This window comes from Anser cygnoides, chromosome 9 (genome assembly GCF_040182565.1).
Source record: "Anser cygnoides isolate HZ-2024a breed goose chromosome 9, Taihu_goose_T2T_genome, whole genome shotgun sequence".
NCBI lineage: Eukaryota > Metazoa > Chordata > Aves > Anseriformes > Anatidae > Anser > Anser cygnoides.
Window position 1 is genome coordinate 14890949 of NC_089881.1, and position 17393 is coordinate 14908341.

Genomic DNA, 17393 nt, shown 5'->3' on the forward strand with positions numbered 1-17393 from the left:
GGGGATGGGCTCAGGGAGGGTGGTGCAGTCGGCTGTGCCTGAGGATGCAGCTTTGCATTTCCTTCCACTTTGACATCTTTGTTAGAAAAGCAAGTTAAATCGAGCTCCTACATCCAACAAAACAGATCTTTCATTTTGGGAAGAACAAAGCGAAACAGTCTCGATTTGGCATATTTTGGCTGGATGGACATCATCTCTTAGTAGATGGCCAGTGTGTACTTAACTGTCCTGGAGCTGGGAATTTTTCTGGGAAAAACCCTGTCTGAAGCCTACAACGGTTGGGCTGCGATGAAACCACTTGTTTAAGCCAGCAGAGAAACCAGCTGACGCTGACTTACTCAGCGGCAAGCACACGCTTCTGTAGATGGGAAATAGGACCTGATCCTCCTCCGGCTGGTGGAGGGGTGACTGGAGCTGAAACCCTTTGCACCTTCAGCCCATCCACATCCACTCTCCCTGCCTGTGTCGGGGGATTTGGGCAGTGGAGAGGTGCGGGATGGGGGCTCCATCCTCGCACGGAGGTGGGACAGCTCGGTGCAAAAGCGCTCGAGATGGGGGCTCCTAATGGGAGCACTTAGCTCACAACGTGAGCGGGGTTACATACCGACTGTGGCTTATTAAACAGCCTCACTAGGGGCAGGAAGGATGGGAGGCTCACTTGGTTTTGGTGCGCTGCACTGTGGTTTTTTTCCCTTTCTGTTGAGCCAGCAGTAACGAGCTCCTGTTTACTTTTGGTGGGTGGTCACAGAGCAGCAAACTCCCACCACACGAGGAAAATCTGTCATCCAGCCAGCGTGGCTGCCCCTCCGCGTGTAGCTGGCTAGTTTGCGTTACGGAAGCAATGCATGTGACAAATTGTAAGCCTCGCATGGTAAAATTGAATTTATCCCGAATTTTTGACCACTTAATTTGTGTTTGATCAGTGGGATGGCAGGGAGACTGCAGAGCTCTGTCAGGTGAAGTTATCTCGTAGCCAAATTGTTTCTGCTTTTTCCTCATGTTTTCCTTTTCTTCCTCAGCATGGCTATAAAATGTTGCCGGGGTGGTAGGGGGGCTCCTAGCCCATGGCTGTCTCCTGGTATATGGGGCTGGGAAAGGACCCTGCTAAAGACAAGGAGTGATTCTCACCCACCAGAGTATATGGCACATGTTTGGGAAGGGAGGAACATACGGGATTTAAAACAGAGGCGTTTTCAGGTGCCCGTAAATGCTTCAGAGGTCGTTTTTGGAGGTGTCTCGCATCTGTTCCTTTTAGGAATTTTGCTCCCCGAATCCCACACAGTTGGACTCGCACAGCCTGATTCAGCGCTCAGTTACTTTGGTTTTACACCACTGTAATACCACCAGTTTAAATAGATCTTCATGGGCATAAGACTGGAACTAGATAATAGTGGATCAAATATAGAAACCAGGGTAGCTGGCTTCACAGGCAGGATAAGAAACGAGCAAATGCTTTGCAACATTGCTAGCAAGTTCTCTTCTAAATGAGTGGCATATTCAGAATAGTAAGGTGCCTAAAGACTTGAATTTGGCAGGTAACTTTCAGTGAAGCGGTGTTGCATAAATCTGGTACTTTATGCTGCACCAACTATGCATTGCATTTTACCTCCTTATCTGATCTCCATTTTATTTGCCTGTATGTCTATATGAATATTTTACAACCACTCTTGAAAGGAATCACAGAAAGCTGTCTTATCTGCCAAGCACTTTTTTATTTACTCAGGGTTTAACGGGGACCATGCAAATTGGGTCTCTTGCTACTTGCTGCATGTTTGGTATATCTAATAGTAATTATTATTTTCTTTGCAGAACCCCAGCTGAAAGGAATTGTGACAAGGTTATTCAGCCAGCAGGAATACTTCCTGCAGATGCACCCAGATGGTACAATTGATGGGACCAAGGACGAAAACAGCGACTACAGTAAGAAAAATTAGCCTGTTTTGCAACCCAATTACAATCAAATGCATCACCTAGTGGGTCTCACTTTTGAAGCTTCATTTTTGAAAAGATCAAATTAGGAAGAAGCCAGCTGTTTTCTGAACATTTTTTCCTATCTATACTTCCCCTTTAAATCTTGCCTGTATAATTTCATATGTTTCCCATCTTGTTCCCTCCCGCCCCGATTCTGTAACTGCCATCTGGGTGGGGTGGAGAATAAAACCCATGATTTGAACTACTGCCAAAAGAGAAAGGAGATTATATTTATACACATGCCACGTGGGCAAAGGATACGGGGAATTCTCTTTCCAAGGAGGAGGTAATTGTTTTCACTATTTTATCCTGAAAAATTCAGCAAGCATCAGGAATTTCCAGGCTGGAGAAAACCAGCTGTTCACCCAAATCCCGTGCTTTAAGGCTACTCTTAAGGCTGAGGGTATTGAATGACCTTTCTAAATGGATGTTTTCTTCCAAAACCCGATTGAAAGGGATTGGATTCATGCTGTCCATCACAGGTTACCAAAGTGCAGCAGAGCCATGTAGGTTTAAAAGTGATGCTCATGTGCAGGAGCCATATTGGTTTAAATAAACACAAACCAATGTCCCTTTGGAAAATACATAGTTTTCTTGACACCAAATCTCATAGAAAGGTTAAAAAAAAACAGTGCAAGGTGTTTCCTACAGAATCTCTTCGTTTCACAGGTGTCAGATGGATTCTTTTGAGAGGGCACCAAAGCTCAGGTCTCTTGCGCCACAAATTGAGTCAACAGATTAGGACTCAGGTCTTGAGTTGGGTCATCCTATGTTGGTCTGAAGCTCTCTGTGCCACTGGTGAAGGGACATCACATCTAGCCTGCCCAATGTGGAAGGTGTCGTCCCAGTCGTTACTAGGGATGAAAAAAAGTTGGTGTGTGTGGTAGAATTGATGGAAGCAAACTTCATGTACTTTGTGGCAGGAAGAACCTACTTAGTTTGGGGACAAATCATGCTGTTCTATTTTACAGAAGCTCCTAGTTGGACTGAAGGCATTGCTCCTTCAGGAGGGCAGGGTCTGGGCTGCAGGTGAGGGTTGTTTGCAGCGATGCAGCCCATGTAGCAAGGCGTTGACATTGTCCTGTGAAGGTGTGCTGGGACAGGGAGCTGGTGGGGTGCCATGGTGGGACAATGCGTGCAGTTGGGGACCACATGCGAAGCAGCACACGAGAGGAGCTCTGAGAAAGCAGTGACTGAAATCGTGAGAGGCTGGCAAAGCCCTCGTGAAACAACCCAAAAGACTGCGTTCACCAGAAACCTGGCCTGAAGCATGCTGTGTCAGGTCTTAGTCCCACAGTTCACATGTTGGTGCTTAACAAACGAAAGGCCACGAATTACAATCACAACTCTAAGTCATGTTGGAGCAGGAGAACCTGCAGCCAGCCCCCACGTAACCCCTGCATGCACACCTCTGTGAAGGACTGAGCAGGCTTCTTCCTCCAAGAAGTCTGGCCTTGTGCTTTTTTGTCAGGCAGGCACCAACACGTGATGAGCTCAGTGGGCTTTAGTGGGTGAGTAATGACCCAGTGCTGGGTGGTATTAGCTGCTTTTTTAAAAGGAAGAAGACATAGGATGTTCTCAATCTGCAGAAAATCCCATTGGAGGCCTATTTGTCAACGACATGCGAAGAGCTGCTGGAGATGACAGGGATTCATTACCCTCATCTATCAGTGAGGACCGAACAACAAAGTAATGGGCTTAAATGGAAGCAGAGATGAATTTAGGTAAACAGCAGAGGGAAATAAAATGTAAGGACAATTCTGCAATATTTCAGGCTGGCACGGGAGACAAGGGAAGCTGCTTCTGGCTGCACCTCAGTGGGTGCAGGAGGAACCTCCTGAGTCTGACATTGGCACCAAATCACCCAAACGGCTCTTATTTATCTCAAATGTCAGAGATCAGATCGGCGAGGTGCTGAGAACTCGGGAGCTACTTCCCCCCTGTCTCCTTAATTGGAAATAGATGGGCTGAAGGGCACTTCTAGAGCATAAATCCTCCTGGTGAGGTGGCAGCCCTGCCTTGGCAGCTTGGTGGGACAGGAGGCATCTAGCTGAAATGTGCCAAGCCAGTCACTCAAAGTCATGGGCTGTGCTGGAAAGTTTGGTGCCTATACAGGGGATTGAAGTCTTTGAGAGAAGATAGAGGACAAATGTTTCCCCATCCTCTGACCTTAGGGAATATTAGAAGAGAAAAAAAATCCAACCTGATTATATTTGGCTCCTGAAAATGAAATCAAGAGTATGCTTTATTCAGTTTTATTTCACTTCTGATCACTCACTCTCCTTTATAAATCTTCAGTTTAAGTCAATGTTTTATGTTATATGAAGCTTCCTGTTACACCTTCAAAACAAAATCACATTTTTCACTCTGGAAATATCAAAAAGGTGTGCTATTTTTTCTTCCTTTTCCATCCCTCTAAACTTCTCAATTTTTGAGCAGAAAAAAAGTCAAAGCATACTCATCCAAGTAAACAGCTGCAGACTTCATTGATATTTTTTGTTTTAAAATATTTATCCAGAGGATCCCTGGCCAGCCATTCAGAAGTCTGTGCAGTGTTTCTGTGGAAGGACAAAACTCACAAAAAAGTAGATAACTGGTATTTCCCTCTCCATGGGGAGGGGTTGGTTAATTTACATCCGGTGTCGGAAGGACACTCTTGATGGCTGTGACAGGGTCCTTGACACCCTGCATGGCCATCGATGTGTTCTCCCCTCAGAAACCGTCTTAACACAGGTACGTGCCCAGTGAGCACTGTTCTATGCATCAGCTCTGCACGCTTTATCCACACCCTGACTATTCAAACTAGCATTACAACAGGAATCTTAGTCTTCATGGAATGCATTAGGTTGGTTTACTCTGGCAAGATAAACATTTAAAATGAGACGCGACATGTCCCTTAGATACATCTGATGAAATTAAAAGTTCTAATAAAAACCCAATTATTTATATAAGAGGAACTGCTAATATTTAAGCAATTTTAGAATGAATTATCTATTTGGTGCCCATTCCGTGTGTGTTCTTGAGAAGCTGATGACATTTATTTTCCACTTCTTCTCTCTTAAAGAAAAGAGGGGGGGGGGAACAGGAGCCAAGTTCTAATGGCATTTGAATGGGCATCCAGCCAGCTTCCCGCGAAACAGCTCTTGGGACATCTGTTCCTTCTACCATGTGGCTAAAGGCACGCCATCTTAATACAAGCATGAAGACAGCTTCTCTTCTTACTTGTGTTGGGATATATGAAGAACTTTCTTTCAATCTGAGCAGTTCCAGGGGTGTAAAAGGCCATTGTTGGGTATAAATCAGTTTAGCTCCTCTGACTGATTTATATCAGCTGAGCATACGGACCGCATCTTCTCTATGGCAGTTCTTGCCCTAGTCTTCCAGTTCTGTAATAAGTTAGCTTGGATCCCTAGCCAAGTAAGCTTTCAGAGTTTAGAAATGCGATGCATCTGATAAATGACCATAACGTAACAATGAACAACATAACTCATGGATACAGGGTTTAGGAATGGAGTATGATAAAAATGGTATCATCAATGAGCAGGATGAGATGTAAGTCTAGGAACGGGTGGAGGTGGGAAAATGTAATGAAGGCAAATTGGTAGACCTCAAACATCTTAATTCTTCTGTCTTCTGCATGAGAAACAAAAGAGCATGTCTGTCTCGTGCAGTTGTCTATAGCATAGAAAATTTACCATGTGCAACAGAAAGATTTAAAAGCATTAGATATTTTTTTTTCATTTTTTTAACATCACACCCTGTGGACAGTCCTACCCTACCACAGCTAGTCCTCTTCCCAATCCCTAATTCTGGTATTTCAGGATTAGCAGAATTTTCAAAGCTTACAAGCTTTGAAATCTGCTCCAAAACAAGATGAAGTATCCATTTAAACGCATGACAGCAGAGGCTTTAACTTATTCAAACATATTTCCCATTTGGAGTGCAGAAACAGTTCTGAGAGTTCGCAAAATTTTGATTGACCCCCAAATGCTTTTAATAGAAGAAAACATTTGCTTCCTAAAACGACTTTGGCTGCCAGTTACCTATGTCAGATGCGTGCCCTTCTGTTTGCCTGCCTACCCACTCGCTCCCCTGCTCTGCAGCATGTTGCAGGAGATGCTCTGCCATGCCTAAAAGCCATGACTGGGGCTGTCGCTGCCATGGTCTGCAGGAGGCTCCAAGGGAGCTTGGGAGCCAGCAGTGTAACACAGAGCACAACAGGGTTGTTGCTGTGCTACCTCGGCATGCAGAAAAGAGAGGTTTGGAGAGGTGGGTGCTTCCAAGTGGAACTTCTCACCCCCTAATTCTGGGCATTATCACCCCACTGCCTAATGGATGCTTTGAGGGGTCTGTCACAAGTTTTCTATGCAAGACAAATTGGCTGTAGAGAATGAATGATGATGCCCATTCTGTTTCATTATTTGCACTAATATGCTCCATTTTTCAGTGTGGGGGTGGGGGTATGGAAATAGGGAAGGGGAATTACTTAGAGACTTGTTAATTACAGAGGGTTTTAGACCTTCATGGTGGTGAGAGCTGATAGAAATATAAGCCCGCCTTGTTTAGTGAGCTGCTCAACAGCAGAACTGTGCTGTAACACAGCTCTTTGAATTCAGGTAGCTACACTGCGGTGTGTTTATCTCCTCCTGGGACAGTTTCAGAGTAGTGCCATCCTTGACTCCACTCCTTGACAGACCAGTACCCACACTGGTCTTTGCCATATACTGTTGAAGTCCTTCCCTCACCTCCATGAAATCACAGAAATACAGGCACTGGGTTTTGTGAGACTTAAGCACACACTAATGTTGCACTGAATATGGTGCTTAAAGGCAAGGTGTCTGGGGGTAGGGCTCGTTTCACCAGCCGTGATGTGCCTCCCTTCCAGGGAGCTGCCCGAGGGGAATCTTCCTTGAGTCTTCCTTGAGGAAGGATGGAAAGGAAGGGGTGTTCATTTGAAACGAGAATTCATGAATCCCTTTTTGGAGATGACCCTAAAACCAGCTTAGCCTGGGCACCTGACAGATATCTCAAGCAACATTGCTTTCTGTTCCCTATGTTGTTTTTCAGGTTTTCCATCTGAAAAGGTATCGGTCTGTAACCTTTAAGCAACTCCACCGAGCGTTCTGTTCCATTGTAATCAGGTTCCCATTACGCTAGCCATACCCTTTGAGCTCATTTTCCTCTTAGAAATCGTGCAGTTCCTCAGACGTTGATGAAGCTCTTGTAGCCTGTGCCACTGACTGCAAGGAGACAAGCACCATATCCCGAGCTCCTGGGACAGCATCCAGTTACCTGTCCACAAACTGAAGCACCAAGGGTCCTGCCACATCTGGAAGCTCTTGTCCTACAATTCTCAGTGGAAACAAAGCCCCGCTAATGTCTGAGTGTGTAGTCTATCAACGCTCTCAGTCCTTTCACCGTTAAGCTCATTGTGATAGAAATGATAGCTCATTGCACCAAAGCCTGACCGTACGTTAATGTGTTTACTCAGGGGAAAGCTCTTTCACTGAGACACAGGGTCTATTTAGAATTGAGCAGTGAGATAAATAATTGAGAGGAAGTGGCTGCAATGCTTTAATCGATAAGATTGCAGTAAAATTGAGTATTGAAAGGTCTTGTCTTCTTCCGTCCTGCCTAGTGCTGCTTCTGAATGTGGAGCAGAGCTCAGGACCAGGGCAGTATCACTTCCTGAGTGTCTTTATTCCTTTGATAGCGGGGACCACAGGGGCAGGCACACAGATGAGTTACGGTGCCTCATTCTGGCCATGGTCCCTGTCTATATGCTTTTAGCATATGGCAAATGCGAGAGTGTGGCTAGGCTTGAAACTGTTTCAAGGTAAACTAAACGAAGTGGTGTTGCTCGTTTGCCACAGGCAAAGACGTGCACACGTGCATTACCACAGCTCAGCTGGCCCACAGAAAGCTGTTAAGATACGCTAGCCTGAGCACATGTACGAGCCCTTGGTATTGCAAAGGCTGTGATCAGACATCCTGATGGGTATATTTAGGCTTCTGGGAGGCAAACAAGCTCAGTACTTTTTAAAATCTGCTTTTAACGTTGACCCTATGGCTGCAGGTCTTTCCTGTAGCTGGAAGCAAGACGTTTGTTCCCTGTTCGATATGGTTTGTACGGGCTGGCCATGGGGCAAGAAGCAGTGGCGGCCCCGCGGGGTGATGTCTGCCTAACCTTTGCTTTTCTTTTCCTTCCGCAGCCCTTTTCAATCTAATTCCTGTGGGTCTTCGTGTGGTGGCAATCCAAGGGGTGAAGGCAGGTCTGTACGTTGCCATGAACGCTGAGGGATATCTCTACAGCTCGGTGAGTACCTGGCACCTTTGGGCTCCTGGGATGGTTTGGTTTTGTAGGGGGAGGGAGGAGACCCCAATGGGACTTGTAGCCAGCTTTTGTGAAAATGGTCACGTATCGGAAAGCATTTAAAAGCAGGAGTGGTGGGAGCTGCTGCAAAGCCATGCAATGTTCACTTTAAAGTGTCTCCACGGAGTGTCGTGGTAATATTTCCTGACCTGTGAAGATATACTTTGCGCTCCTTTGAGGAGTTACCTAATGTAGGTCGCGTTGTAGAGGAGGCTATACAGTTTACTGGTTATATTCTGGTTCCCTGTTTGTGAAATGGGATGGAGTGAATGGAATTGCTTCTGAATTGCACCCAGAAACTGTTGGGGGTGGTGCCCCAATGGGTCATACTCTGCTTTTGACTGCAGTGTAAATCCACAGTAATACACTGACTTCATTAAAATGGTTCTGGACTATTCTGTTGGCAGAGTGCTTCACCAGAGCAGAATTACCCTGTATTTGTGTGGTCTTTTTAATGCACATAAAAGATAAGTGAGGCATTTTTTACTGACTAATTCCCCTATAACTTTCTTAGATGGCATGAAAGGGCATGAGGTTATTCATAAGATTCTCATTTGAAGTAAGTAATTGATTTTCACAGTGAATAATTGATTCAGTGATTTATTAAATATGGCAGCCCTTTGCCAGAATTTTTATGCTTCAAATAACTTTGCTCTAGTTCTACATAGTAAGAAGTGATAGTTAATAATACTCTGCTCATTTCTGTGGTTATGATATCTTTAAAACATATAGGCAAGATTTTAATCTCATCTCCATTTGTGTAAATTTACAGTATAATGATTCTGTTCTTGTCTCGGCATTTGCTGTGCTTTAAAAGCGTACGTGAGATCGGAGGTAGGACCACCAAAAGGATGACTGTGTAGCGTGGGGCAGAAATGCCCATTTCCCTAACTTGTCTCCTGTGTGCCTTCCTATAAACCTTTGGACCCAAGGACATGCTGTACCATGTACTCAGCCAAAGCTGATGCTTATGCTAGCTCCTACAGTAAGAAGAGGCTGCGGGCTCACAGTACTAGCAGTGTGGGGTTTCCTTTTGTCATTATAATTCCAGTAAGCGCGACGTGCTGTCACATAAGGTGCAGCTTGAAAAAGGCACACCACTTCGTAGCTTGTAGCATAACAAAATGGTACCACCGAAACGCGTTACCACTTAGGATATGCATAAGCACACCAGGATAGATCCACCGCTCTAGCTTTGATTTATGCCTCTGATAGCTGTCAGTTAATTTTGCTTTAGGTTTCCTTGTGGGTGTTCTGTGCAGCAAGCTCTTGGTGGCTGTATTTTGAGGTGCTTCCCCTGCAAGGTCACTGACAAGGGATCAAAATCTTTGCTATCATCATGATCCAAGTAGCTTGAGATAAAAAAGGCTGAGTTGCACCTGTGTTTCCTGACCCATACCATCCATCTGCATTCCTGGTCAGTTTTAAACCTCTCACATGGCTGGGATTTCCCCCTTTCCCATGGGAGGTAACAAAGCTCCCTCTCCCCAGCAGCTCCGGGTTGAAAATGGCAAGTCGATGTGTTAGTATGCCTGGCGAGATAGGTCTCAAAACTGGCTGCTTGTCAAAAAGAGACAGAGAGATCAATCTGGATCTCTGTGGATGCCAGACGCTTCCTGTTCTTTCATAGCCCAGTAAACATAAATGACTGCCTCTAAATAAATTACATTGGTTTACTAACAATGAAAATCTCCTTTTTTTTGTAAAGCTATCAAGTCCTAAAGGTAGGTAGATCGAGGTACTACCAAGTGTGGTGTGGTGCTGCATTATCAGGGTTGCTTCCCTGTAGGCACAGTGTCACAGGGGTCAGGACTGAAGTTTTGCCCTGTACCTGTGTAGTGCTGGGAACGAAGGGGTCCTGGCCCAGAACCATGGCTCCTCGTGCCCCCAGTGCCCCTTACCTGAGCACTGCAGGACAGCAGCGTGTGGCATTAGAGCCACAGCCAGCCGGGGTGGGTCTTTTTCTAGCAGTGGGGGGTCAACATTTTCTGAACAAATAGTGCAAAGGAGAGAAAAGTGTGGGGCTCAGGCAAAAAGAAGAAATGGAGAGTTGGAAGCGTGATGTTTGACAGCTGAGATTAGAGACGATGAGGAGGAAAAGCTAGCTAGCACACAGCTAGCAGGTAGTGAGGCAAAGAAGACGGTAGGAGGGAAGTACCAAGAGATTTTGTTAGCAGGAGGACCACGTATCCAGGAAAGATATCTGCTATTTATATGAATTGTCCTAAAAGGCATCAAATCATACATGTATTGAAATGAAGGTGGTTTAATGGAGCCTGCTTATTCCCAGCAAATGTGCCTGACTTAAATGGGAGGGTTAATAAGGGATGTACCATGATGGCCAGTGTGGTTAGTGAAGTGAACCTCGTTGCATGCTATGGCTTGACAGCATTCAGCTCTGTCTGAACTAATAAGAGAGTAAAGCTGTTAATTTCATAAACATGATTTAAGGTTTCTGTTTGTAGCGAATGCTACTGGCCCATCCCTGCTCCAGGGAGATGGAGCTTCCTGGGCTAGCTTTTCTTCTTGTATTGACTGGTGGCTCTGTCTTACAACAGTAAATCGATAAATTCACTCTGCTTTGGAGCAGACCCCAAGGCAAGAAAGAAGAAAATTTGTGGATAAAGCCTGTTAGGAGCAGGGAGCACAGGTCAAATCCCTCATAGCACCAAAGACGGGATTAGACCAGGGTCCTATACAACAACTGGATGTGGCTCAGAAGATCTCAGCCTATCCAAGCAGACTCTTTTGGATGCTGCAGCTTTCCTTGTGGGGCCGGGATCCCACTTCAAGCCAACATTTGGCCTGGCTGTATCAGTCTCGAAGGCTGTGCTGGGGAATTGCTTTGGCAGGACCTGACAGCCTGCTCCTCTCTGGGGCGAGCAGGCCCCTGGCCACGCTGCCCGGACCTGGCCGCTGCTCACCCTGAAGTAGAAGGGGAACATTGTCCCCGTTCCCTTGCTTAGCAGACCCTGAACTACAGCTTTGCTCTGTCTCGGGCCAGCTTCCTTTGCTGTTGTGCTTGTACCTGCTTTGTCCCCAACCTTTTCTGAGGAATTTTTGAAAAATGGGTCAATATTCCCCATAGCTACTGTTCACTCACGCAGATCCACTGATAAATGAACTTTTTCTGCTGCTTGGCTGCCTCGCCTGCTGTCTGTCCCAGACTAGCCCTGCTAGGACTTGCTGTAACACCCTCAAGCCTGGGACTGCTTTCAGATAAAATGCAGCTGTCCAGGGAAAGGGTTCTTTTTGTATTTTTTTTTTCCTCCTTTTGAGCCCAGATTGTCTGTGTCTGTAGCTGAACACATCATCGCTGTGGGGTTTGGGTTTTTTTGGTGGTGTTTAATCTGCGTATGCCAGCTGAGACCTTGGCTGACATCCTCTGCCCTGGATCAAACCAGAAGCTATTATCAGCCTGGTCTTGGAGATGGTTTGTGCCAGCTCCTTCTGAGTTTGGGCCAGTGTGCTCTTGAACGAATGCATTTAGAATAAGCAGCCCTTGGAAAAAGTCTTCCCAGTGCCAATCAGCACAAAAGCAGAGCTGAGTGGGGTTTCGAAAGCCAGACTCAACAAAAAAGCTCTTTGCAGAAACATGCAGTACCCTCCTAGACCAATGTGCTTGGCCACGTTGATATCTTTAACATTGAGTTTCCTCATTTATTCTATGTAGTTAGAGATGGGCAGGGACGGTGTGGGGTTGATTTGTTGCCTGAAGCCATCCCTAGATCCCCAGGCAGCTTTACAGGCCTAAATGCATTAGATGCCAAAGCTTGTTTGCTTGGGAAGCAGCTGTTTATGACTTTTGTGGGTTGTTTACTTACACTCGAGACCTGAGGTTTTTTCCAGACTAGCTTGCTTCTAACTCTGAGGTCTGCTGGGGAATTAGGTGCTGAGTAGGCAAGAAAACCACGTCTTGGTCTGAGGCACTTGGCTTTGCAGACAGCGGGATGCAAAAACACTGTCCTCACTGCGAGCTTGCAGAGTCATTGGTGATTTCCCATTGAGATCTGTTGTGGTATGGGGTGGCTGTAAATTCCCTGGTGGTGCACAAAGGTTTTTATCAGCACCTGGTTTTGGGAGCTAAGCAGCCCTCTTGAGGATCCCCTGTTAGCATTTAACACCAAAGCAGCAATATACAGAATGAATGAAGGGCAGGGTGTTACTTGTACTGCCTCAGCTCTTGGGAAGCTGAGACCAAAGGCTGGTTGTTGCAGAGGACAGGGAAACACAGAATAAAGAGGTACGTCCTGCTCCAGTGACTTTACAGCCTGATCGTAACAGAAGACACAGAACATGCTCTCCTGTCTACCTGTCTGGAGTTAATAGCTTCCCTACCAAATAAATTCCTGCTTTGGTGTAACCTTTCTCCGTGGAGTCGAAGCTTTCCCTTCGCTCCTGGCTCCCAGCTTTCCAGCTTGGCTCTCCATCACCCCTGTTGCATCTCACAGGAGCGTAGGGAAAGGATCGCATGAAAAATACTTTTTCTGAGGTGCAAGCCTGGTTCTCCAGGAGCAGATGCTCATCACGGGCTTGTAGAGCCTCCCCAGACCCACCCGATCACTCCAAGTACACCAAAATTGCAGCTCTCCGTACAGTATGTATAATTCAGTGGTGCTGCAGCCGGGATGGGATTTGCCCCAAGTGCATACCGCTTCTCTTCTAAAATGTATTGCTCGCACATATTCCTTGTTGTTTAACTCTGAGTTCTAATTATTTTTGAAACGGCAAATCGTGATACATAATTTATTGGAAAGGCTGAAAAAACCTTAGCAGAGATACGGAATACAGAGGGAAAAAAATGGGTCGCTTACGAGGGCTCAGTATGGTTTTACAGTATAAACCTGTGAGTTTGAAATGCTGAAATTAGAGCTTGAATCACTTCAAAGATTCCTGCTAATAAGGGAATGATTATGCACAATAAAAAAAAAATCTAAACAGCACTGAAAAAAAACAAGTCATGTTAAGAGCTCAGTGTGTCTTTTCATTTTCCCTTTCTCTGCTTTTTTATTCTGCTCTATCATTTTGCATAATAAACATGTCTTGCATAATAATAAACAAGCATCTGGGGAAGTATGTATATTAACTGTATTTTTTAATCTGCTTGTGATGCTGTAACTATTTCACTACAACTCCTCTAGGGTTGCTGCACTCTTATTTACATCATTTCAAGGTCAGGGGCTGGAATCAAAAACGCTGCATTCTCTCCCCTAATAGGCTTGGGGTGTTAAACTGCTTCTACTGATGCCATTTCTTTAATTCCTGTTTGACCTCCAGTCCTGCTAGCCGATGGAGTCAGAAGTGCAGATATGGCAGACAGGTATCCTGAGTATCTCCTTTGTGCAGACTTCGGGAGCGAGCAGGCTAGCTGGGGGGATTCCCTGGTTTCCATGCCTCATTAGGGAGCCAGGTCAGCAGAGACAGAGAAATGTCTCCAAAGGCAAAGCACAGCGAGAGCCCAATTTAATGTACTTTTAATTTCCCTCCAGAGCATCCACTCTTCTTCACTGGTGGTTTAAGGGGGCTCGCTGAACGGAGGCATTAACTGGGAAAGCTCCTTCTGTCCCCAGGCTTAATTATAAGTATGGAGGGAGCGAAATGGAGGCGTGGGGCAAGCAGTTGTGCTGAGGAAAGCCAGCCCCTGGGAGGAGATTTCTGCCTTGCATTGAATGTTCCTAAAATACAGCTGATGAGTGCCCTGGCACAGCACCCTGGTAGCTTGGAAACTTGTAAACACAGCTATCAATAGCAAAGTGGTCACTTTTCCCCCTTTAGGTGCTTCCACCGTCATGGCTTGGCTGCCCCCTTCTCTCCAAAGCTTTCCTTGGGCCCTGGCAGTACAAGCTCCCTGTCCCCCGTGTGAGTGGTTGGGTGCAGGGGTTTTTCACGATGCTACAAGAGCAGACGTGGCCGTGTGATTGACATGTGCCAGAAACGGGTCTGACCTCACTTGGCAGGACCTCCTGGGCTGCTCGTCAGCCCCGGAGGGCTGGCAGGAGAGCTGGGGTGCTGTAGTACTGTGGCTTTGTGGGCACGTTTCCCACTTGGCACATTCCTGAGGGACCTGTGTCCCCAGGACATCCCTAGCACAGCACCACGGCGAGGCTCCCAGCGGGACGGTGCTGCTCTGCTCCTTGTCAGCGTCACAGGTGGATCGGGTCAGACCTGGGCTTCCTCTGTTCAAGCACGAGACTGTTTGGAGGCCATAATCAGTAACAGCAGGACATAATCCCTTGTTTTTGCTAGCTTATGTAAGAACAGTGCAAATTATAAAGAACGAGTGTGCTTCAATAACAAGTGCCTTCTCTGAGCCTGGGTTGCGCAGGACGTTTAGAAATGTGTTATGCTCCATGTAATGCCATCCAGAGGAGAGGGAATGGGACATTTCCCCTTGTAAGCAGTGGTCTCTCAGTATTGGGACGCATTACGAGCTTTTGCTGAAATTTCATTTTGGAAGAAAATCAGGGAAAAACACTCCAGTGGTGCTGACTCATCTCATTTTGACACTTCCCCAAAGAAATGTTACAGATTCCCATTTTGAAAGAACTTCAGAGTGTTTTATATTGCTTTACCGTTCCTAATAAAATCAGAACAAAATGTTGAGATTTTGGTGGAGCATTTTGATCCCACATGACTTCCTGCAAGTGTGAAAGGGGGAGGAGGGCAAAGCGCTGGTGGGGGGGATTGCTCCACATTGTAAGGGAGGCAAGATGAGGAATCTCAAAGATAAATCGCAGTCAGGGCTACCATCTTCTGCACAGCCTTCTTGCTGCTGATTTCCTTGAGTCCAGGCTTTAACCTTTGATCAGTAGGCAGGCAAGTCTTTGGAACAGGTCCCCAGCAGCAGTAGCATTGCATACAGCTTGCCCATTTTTCTCCCGTGCATGGTGTGCGATCAATTAACCACTGCAGGGGAAACAACGAGGTTGAAGCAGAACAGAGCGGTCGATGCAATCCGATCTTCAAGTCGGATTTTGGAAGGGAACTCTAGAAAATGTCTGGACGGAGAATCGGGCGGCGTGCAGGGAAAGCCCTAGTTAGCAGAGGTGACTTGAGCGGAGCAGACTGAAGCAGCTCCTCCAGCTGCGGTGCACAGGGGATAACGCTGCCGCGGATGTGGACCGCTGGTGGCAGGGATGTCTGCATTGCTCTTGTGGATAACTGAGTCTTATAAGGATGAACCTGGGTAACCGGGGTTTTTGAGTAGTGTTTTGAGAAAGGATATTTTTTTCTGGATGGGCAGGGTAATGTTTTCCTCTGTAGGCAGACAGCATTCATTAAAACTCATGGGCCCAGGCTGCGGCTGGCGTTCCACCTCGCTGTGGATTTGGTGTGGCAGAAGGTCCCCAAGGGTTGCTCAGGGTTATGCTGTATTTGCTTCCCGAGCTGTATTTTCAATGTCCACTCATGAGAGATGCTTTTACGTGCCTGTGGCACAGGCACCAGTCTGCAAGAAATTAAGCTGGGAACTGCCAGACTCATTACATTCAGACCAACCCACCCTGTCAGGAGCTCGGGGTCCACAAAACAAACAGCTGTCTGCATTACGGTGCGTCAAAATGCAACGGTGTCAGGCCTGCTAAATGGAGCTGACGGGTCACGGGAAGAACTGCCTCGCTTTCCATCTCCTCCTGGGCAGCCTGCGGCTGCGGGGACCGAGCTGGGCAGGTAACTGCTCTGGCCCACCGTGGCTTCAATGGCAAGAGCAGCTCTGGATTTTGTTGGTGCTGACACACTTCTCCAGCCCCCACGGTCGCTCTGGAGAGGTGATGGCAGCACAGTTCCCTTTCCTTGCCTTCCCTTTGCATCCTGCTGCCTGGGTGATGCAGGAGCAGCCAGGAACTGAGCTCTTCTCCCTGGGCTATTAATTTGCTTTGCCTCAAACTCGCCAACTTGCTTTGCTTTTTTAATGCCATTTATCCTGTGTCTGTTTTGCCCATAAATAGGGACGTTGTCTCTTTTCCACAAGCAAAATCTCGACAAATCTCCAGCGTGTCAAAGGTGAGAGTGGAATTATTAACATTTTATTTTGTGGTGGAGGGAGGATAAATATTGTCCTTCCTGGCAGGTTTTGAGCGAGGACATGTTTGGCTGAGGTCAGGTGTGTGTTAATGAACTAATTCGAATCTCCTTTCTGATAGCACCAAAGTCAAATATAGAATGGATAAAACTAGTGAATGGCGTGCCTCTGCCAAACAGTGACTAATGGCTCTGGAGGCGAAGGCAGGAGATACGACAGTCATAGGCAGGCTGAAAAACCCAAGAAGAAACCTTACTGAGTGTGTGCATGTAATTAGAACTGGGAGCCAAGCGACAGAAAACTTTGTAAGTGGGGAACATGGCTGGATTGTAATGCGGTTTTCCAGGGAAAAGGAAGAGAAGTGCAAAATACTTGGGCTGTTTCAGGCCGGGCTGGTTGGATCAGTGGGGAATGTAATGTGCTGCAGCAGAAGGGGTGGGGTGGGAGCCTGAACCATCCCTGGCTGTGCTGTGAAAACATACCGTCGTGACTTGGAAGGCAGAAATTATTTTCTTGAAGTCTCTGGATCATGGGAGCTGAGTTCAGGTCCCTTAGCTATTTGTTGCCAAGTCCCAAGACGTAGGGCTGGCTCCTGGTGCCCACAGTGCATGGTGCAGTGCCACACTCTGCCAGGAGCCTCCTGAAGCTGGAGGAGCGAAGGTGCTCAGCCAGGGTTGGGAGCATGGCCGGGGGGCTGGGATGGGCTCAGCCAGGTGGTGGAAATGCTCCCGGGTGCTCGGCTGAAGCTGTGCTCCCAGCTCTCCCTTGCAGCAGGGATGTGGGCTCTGGGGATCACCCTCTGCTTTCGGCTGCATCTTCTGGCACCTCTCCTGAAAGCGCCGCTCCCCGCCGCAAGGAAAGCTCCCCATCCACCCGCTTTCTCTCTAAGCCAATTCCTCCGTGTAGCTGCGAGCGGGGTGGAAGGGATCTGTGTGTGCTGCCGGCAGCCCCTCGCTGCTGTGCTGTGTTGCGTGCTGGCGGCGTGCTCAGCTCTGCGGAGCGCGTGGGATGGCCACAGAGCGCTCCTTC

The 17393-nt window shown here is 47.0% G+C and overlaps 1 protein-coding gene across 9 annotated transcripts in view; it reads left to right on the forward strand.

Annotated features, from left to right (window-relative positions):
* Positions 1-17393, forward strand: part of FGF12 (fibroblast growth factor 12) — a 227292-nt gene that overhangs the window by 149539 nt on the left and 60360 nt on the right. For all 9 annotated transcript variants that reach the window (XM_067002502.1, XM_067002500.1, XM_067002498.1 and 6 more), the window contains 2 exons: positions 1810-1920; positions 8184-8287. In XM_067002502.1, the coding sequence (XP_066858603.1) occupies positions 1869-1920; positions 8184-8287 (156 nt within the window). In that variant the 5' untranslated portion in view covers positions 1810-1868. The remainder of the gene's footprint in view (positions 1-1809; positions 1921-8183; positions 8288-17393) is intronic.